Genomic DNA, 6,183 nt, shown 5'->3' with positions numbered 1-6,183 from the left:
CAACTGAGCTTAAGCAGTTGACATTGTGACCGCTACTCTCAATTTGAATACAACGGCATATGCGAGACAAGTCAGTGACGACCTTTCCTTCAGTGAAACTTGTGTAGGAGTTGGTATGAATGAATGTTTAGCATGATGGCAATAAGATGGATACTTACTTTCTGAGCCCAACCATTGTCATCCCCAGCATTGGCTCTCTTCTTTGACCAACCATCTCGACTCATGCTGAGTCAACTGAAACCAAAAGGTACGGTTCACAATTTGACAACATATTGGCGTCAAAGGAGATCAAAAGCGTGCCAATTTACTGTACATGCAAAATGAAGTTCGATTTACTACATAGCAACAATTTTTTTTTAAGTCAAAAGCAGCAACATGCTTATTTAACAATTCCACTGATACTTATGGACACGGGTTAAACCGTTCGTAAACATTTGTGACAGTGTTTGCGTGGTGAACATTTCCCGAATATTATCGTATGCGGAGGATTGTTGCAAAGTAGGATCGACTCATTGTGACAGGTCTCGCAAACTCAGTGCAAGGGCATGCCCGAGCAAGACTTTCAGGAGTGATGGGCTGCACTGGAACAATGACTTTGAAAGGTTTTTTCTTCTGATCTGTCGGCAACATGCATGTCAGTCGTCGGTGCTTGTCGCAGCGCCACGACATATCGTTAACGTCAATTCATGCAAGTGGTGGCTAAGGAAAACGACTCAGTGGCATCACACGTTGCCTGAATATTGGTTCTGAAAGCCTCGACTCGTATGGTGGTCGCTGCCAAACAATGAATAGGCATTAGTCGTAAGGCTGCATGCGTAAACAGAGCCGTACGCATCGCAACGCTAAGTTGTAAACAACGGTTCAAAGTATTGGTTTTCCAACAGAACTCACTTACTTACCTTTGTATCCTCTCCAACAGGCTCGCTAGCCCCAGACTTCTGCAGAGATAGTCTTGTAAGCCGAAATATCGGTTACGCGAAACAAAAAAACGACACAGGCGGGAACACCGTATCTCTCCACGAGGCGGTTCAGGGCGACATTTAAAGCTGCACTTTGTCTACCTTGACGAAGGCGTTCAAAGAGAACTAAGGTCCCCCGATTTGGTCATGCTGCCACCATGTCCCTCCAAGAATTTCGCTCACCCTCCCAGTCCGTGTGCTCTCCATTTCTATCCCTGGCAGCAGCAGCAGTCTGATCCCTTTGCTTTCGCTCCGAGCCCTGGCTCCTCCTCCTGCTCAGCGCGGCTGGGCTCTGGCCCCTCGTGCTGCCATCACGCGGACAGCTAAGTGCATGGCAACTCAACTATTTTGACGCATCGCATGAAAGGCTGGATTTATTTTCTGAGTGCCTTCTACCGCTAGTTTCCATTGTTTGGTTGTCTTTTTTTTTTTAAATATATATATATTGCGCCGATGACGAATCGATTTGCATTCGTAGGCCTATCAACGCAGCCCTATTCGTCATGAGCCACCGTTACATTGTGTCTTTGCGTTCAAATGTCTCATTGTTGTTGTTGTTGTTGTTGCTGTAGAGGGGGTGAGTTAAATAAAGCTCGCACGAGACATCCGTCTACTTCGTATCATGCGACGGCTTATTATGACAGCCCGCTATTAATTGCCTTTGGTCTATCTCTGGCTCCCCGTACAGATGTCCTCAGAAAACCTGGCACGTGCACTGACGACCAGCCCAGACTAGGACGCAGACGGCGCACGGGCATGTGCAGAATTTCGAATCAGCGAGAGGTTTCAAACATGGTGGCCTACTCAGACACAGCGTGCGACGTAGCAGGGAACCGTAGGTACAGTGGACACTTCTACCATGAGAGACCGTGGCTTTGACCGAAGCGAGACGTCGTAGACAGTGAGGCGTCACATTGAGAACAATATGCTTGAAATTAACATGTAAAATCACATGCCAGTCAGACAGTTTGTCATGAATAAAATAATTTACATGAATTAACAACATAATTCTCTCCTCTACCAGTTAACAATGGAATATTATTGATCTAAGGCTTGTCATTTCCCACAGAGCTCTCTTATTGGCTGTTCTATTTAACTGTTGCTATGGTACCAGACAACTGATGCTGAGCTCTACCCATGGATTTCTATTGGTGCAGGAGGATATAGTGTACTCGGTCTAAAGAATATAATGAAATCATTGGCTTTCTGAAAAAACGGATCCCAAGCCCTATGTTGTTTCCTGTGTGTATATGTGCATGTGCATGTGCATGTGCATGTGTATATGTATGTGTGTGTGTGTGTGTGTGTGTGTGTGTGTGTGTGTGTGTGTGTGTGTGTGTGTGTGTGTGTGTGTGTGTGTGTGCATGCATGCAAAGATGCATGAATGTGTGCAAGCGTGAGGGTGTGTGTGTAAAAATATATTAATCAGTCACTGTATCACACTGATATAAATGCTAATTATCTCATGTCATGCAGCAATAGAACATACATATTAGCCACATATTTTTTGTGTGGTTATATCCTACAAAGCAAAATACACTCAACAATGAGACAAAAGACTGCATATTTGTCTGTGGAGGAATTATTTCTTTGTGAACTCCATTAAATATCCATTAAACAATTGCATAATGCAACAATCAAACATGAAAAGAAATACATTTTGCATAGAAGTGACCCTTTAGGTTTGCTACTGGACTTGTTTTCTCTTTTCATAAAAACGTCCTAACAAATATTGCACAGTATAAAACACATACAAGTAAAAAGTCACAGTTATAAAAAAGTCCAAAAATAGTACAAAAAAATGCATTCCCGCAAAAATTCCCAGTTTAGATTGTTACTTTGTTAAAAGTGGAATACCGTTTCACAAAAGTCCACAATGCCCAATTCCTGGTGTCAATTATAGTCATCCACTTCTACAGTTTTGCCCCCAAGGAAGGGATCCAATGGTTACTAATGAACCCCAAACGACTCCACGCAGAATCGCAACATCTGTGGCAGCAGCTCTGTTGTGAGTGACTAGTAAATCGTTTGGCAAAAGGGTTGGAGGCCGCCGTGTACAGTCCATACTACAATCCACATTTAGTCCACTGATGAGCAGAATCCCCAAACAAAGGCCCAGTCCCTTGTTGCCGTGTGGGTAGTCTCTGTGGGTGTCCCACTGGGTTGGCCTGCTTATGGTAAGATGGTTTCACTGGGGGGGGGTGGGTGGGGACTGGGACCGGTTCACCAGTGCAGCAGTATGCTGGCGAACAAGGAGTGCTTTGTGTCTTTCCACACAACAAGGCAAGGATCCCGGCACGCCGTCAGAATCGCACTCGCAGGTACGCATGAACCACAAAGTAAATCCATTGCAGCCACGGCTTGAGTTGTTTGTTTATGATTGTTGTATCGGGGGGCAGGTAGTGATGGGCTGAGCACTTTTGGTCGAGGCCTTTTTTGGTGCGAGGCTTCAGGGGGGAATCCAGTACGAAGGGAGGGCAGAAGAAGCCCTCTCTCTCCCCCTCTCTCTCTCTCTCTCTCTCTGTCTCTCTCTCTCTAGCTGAGTTTGGCACTTATTCGTATCCACTGGAGAGCCTGTCTAGTGTACTGGACTGCATGGCCAATACTACTGTGGAGAGTCAATGGGCCTGACAGAGTGTTCAAGTAGTTGAAGAATTCTGGGCGGTGAGAACAGGGGACAAAGAGAACAGGGATGTGTTAATGTGAACTCCTCGTAGCCTTGAAGGCATTCTGTTGTGAATGGCTCACACAAACCTAACCTTCTCCTGAGGCTGAGTTTTACATTGATGTTTTCTGGAATTACACTTCAGTGGGAATAGGGGTTGTGTGATCGTGGTTTTACACACACACACACACACACACACACACACAGGCCAATACACACACATATACATATCAGACACACTTGGAGGGAATTTGAGTTTTCCAAATGTGCACGCCTAATCTGCATGTTTTTGCACTATAAAAAAAGAAGACGAAAGCCAATACACATGTGAGAACATGCTAAGTAAACACAGACAGAGCCATTGCTAATAGATCCCAGATATCTGCACGGCTCACCCTTGTTCTCCTTGGCGAGGTTGTCGGCCACTTCCCAGTATTCGTAGCTGTAGAGGACGCTGTTGGTGATGTTAAGGTGGTTTGCTGCCATCTGGTGGATACGTTGGGGAATGCTGATGAGCGACGGCGCAGCGCTGGCCCCAGGTGACCCCAGACTGTGTGTAGCCTGGCTGGAAGGCATCAAGGAGGCGGGTCCCTTTGTGATCCTGAGGTGGTGAAAAATAATAAACAACGACACGCAAAGCAGATGTATTAGAGCTTGGTTTTAATCAAATAGATTCCAAAGAGATAGATTCCCAGAGTATTAACTAGTAGTTATGGCTACTCACTTCCCAGAGTCACTCCAGGCGGGGGCTGTGGCAGGCACTTTAGGAGAGCTCTGGAGATGACATCACCAACAGCGCGTTTCATTATTTTAGCTGGAGCAGTATGCAGTTGATAGTGGGCTCACAAATCAGACTTTAAATTATCCATGTGAAATCTGACAGCAGACAAGCTCAAATCTTGACAAAGATTTCACGTTCTTTAGCTTCATATTTTGTTCGACCAATCATGTTGCTGGAGGAGGGTATCTGTGAGTGTGTAATTGGCCGACACAAACCTCGGCCAGTGTGAGTAAACTGTAAATATTGTCTGTAAAGGTTAAAAATCAACACTGTGTCGAAATACACTTATTAAAATCCCTTTCTGAAAGCATCATCCACTCACAAAATGAGTTTCTCTTTGGTAGAAATGTCTTTAACAAAACAGGAAACAAGGCCTTACTTCACCCTTTCAGTTTCTGGTGTCTGACCGAGGCAGTGTGCCATCCCCCCCCCCCCCCCCCCCCCCCCCCCGTCCCGTCCCCCCCCCTCTCAGGAGTTCTGCTATAACATAATAGGACTGCTGGATCCCAGATTATAGTCTACAGCAATGACGCAACAAAGAAGCAACACAAAAAAACGCTATCCTTTTTCCTCTGGAGTTTACCTTGAAGTAGTCCAGCAGAGCTTTGGAGTACTTCAGCGCGTGGTCCTTCTTCAGTCGAAACATCTGCCAGTACAGCAGCGCGAGGCACCGGAAGCTGCAGACACACGAAACCACAAGAAATACATTCACTTGGAAAAAAAACACAAAAGACCCACAAAAACCTCCCCAGCAACATGAACGCACATGAATCGAGCTGGATGGAAGATGCCAGGCGTGCCTTGGCATACGCACCAAAGAACGGCCAGCTGCTTGTCTTCCTGCCGGGCCCCGGGGCCCGAGTGGCTCTTCAGCCTCATTGCGTACCTGCAGTAAACACAGCACAGAAATGATCACTACAGGGAAGCGCCTGTGGACTGTGAGCGGTACGTTGGTCTACGGCCCCTGGCGCTCTCTCTCTCTCTCTCTCTCTCTCTCTCTCTCTCTCTCTCTCTCCTCTCTCTCTCTCTCTCTCTCTCTCTCTCTCTCTCTCTCTCCGTGTGGTTTTCCCCCCTCTGTGCGTGTGTCTCACGTCCATTGGAACCAGACGGGGGCCCCCCAGTGACTCACCTGAGGAGCTCCACCGTCTCCGAGTACATGGTGTAAGGGGACTTGGCCTCCAGGGGACCCTCCTCCATGGCCTTCCCGCACTCCATGAAGGACAGGGCGGCGTCGACGTAGTTCACCGCCTTGCCCAGCTTGTCCACCTGGTGGTCGGACAGTTAACACAGGTATTAGAGAGGGAGAGAGAGAGAGAGAGAGAGAGAGAGAGAGAGAGACGAGAGAGAGAGAGGAAGGGGGGAACGGCAGGTCAAGGGTAAGGAACAAAAGAGAAAGTGGGTTTTCTTTCTTTTGCGAAATCGACGGCAGACAAAACACGGGGGGTGGACATTGTGTTCTGTCCCGTGACGTCGTGTTTACGTCGTGTTATTGTGTCGTCAGGATGTCGGAACGGGGGGGGGGGGGGGGGGGGGGGGGTTGGGGGGACGTGAGAGTGGACGTACCATGGCGTCGGCGCGGTGCTTCATCCTCTTGGCTTCGTGCATGTAGTACTCGGCGTGGTGGGGCCTGGGGGGGGGGGGGGGGACGGCCAGGGGAGCAGCGGGGTGGAAGCGGGACAGCATCGCAGAGGCGTGAATTCAACACGGCGAGTCAGTCAGTGATGGCGAGTCACGGCACTGTTGTCTACGCTAGCTCCTCGTTTCCCACCGAGGGCTAC

At 47.9% G+C, this 6,183-nt stretch overlaps 1 protein-coding gene across 1 annotated transcript in view; it reads right to left on the bottom strand.

The window, feature by feature from the left end:
• Positions 1–2,699: 2,699 nt before the first annotated feature.
• The window catches only part of LOC311374519 (uncharacterized protein), a gene marked incomplete at its 5' end in the record, with an annotated part of 8,437 nt that continues 4,953 nt past the window's right edge, over positions 2,700–6,183 (bottom strand). The window contains 7 exon segments of the mRNA XM_084490354.1: positions 2,700–3,616; positions 4,020–4,225; positions 4,349–4,398; positions 4,989–5,082; positions 5,220–5,291; positions 5,535–5,671; positions 5,969–6,032. Of these exon segments, the coding sequence (XP_084346480.1) occupies positions 3,495–3,616; positions 4,020–4,225; positions 4,349–4,398; positions 4,989–5,082; positions 5,220–5,291; positions 5,535–5,671; positions 5,969–6,032 (745 nt within the window).

Source organism: Micromesistius poutassou (assembly GCF_964030765.1).
Source record: "Micromesistius poutassou genome assembly, contig: SCAFFOLD_6275, whole genome shotgun sequence".
NCBI lineage: Eukaryota > Metazoa > Chordata > Actinopteri > Gadiformes > Gadidae > Micromesistius > Micromesistius poutassou.
This window is presented reverse-complemented; position numbering and strand designations above follow the sequence as displayed.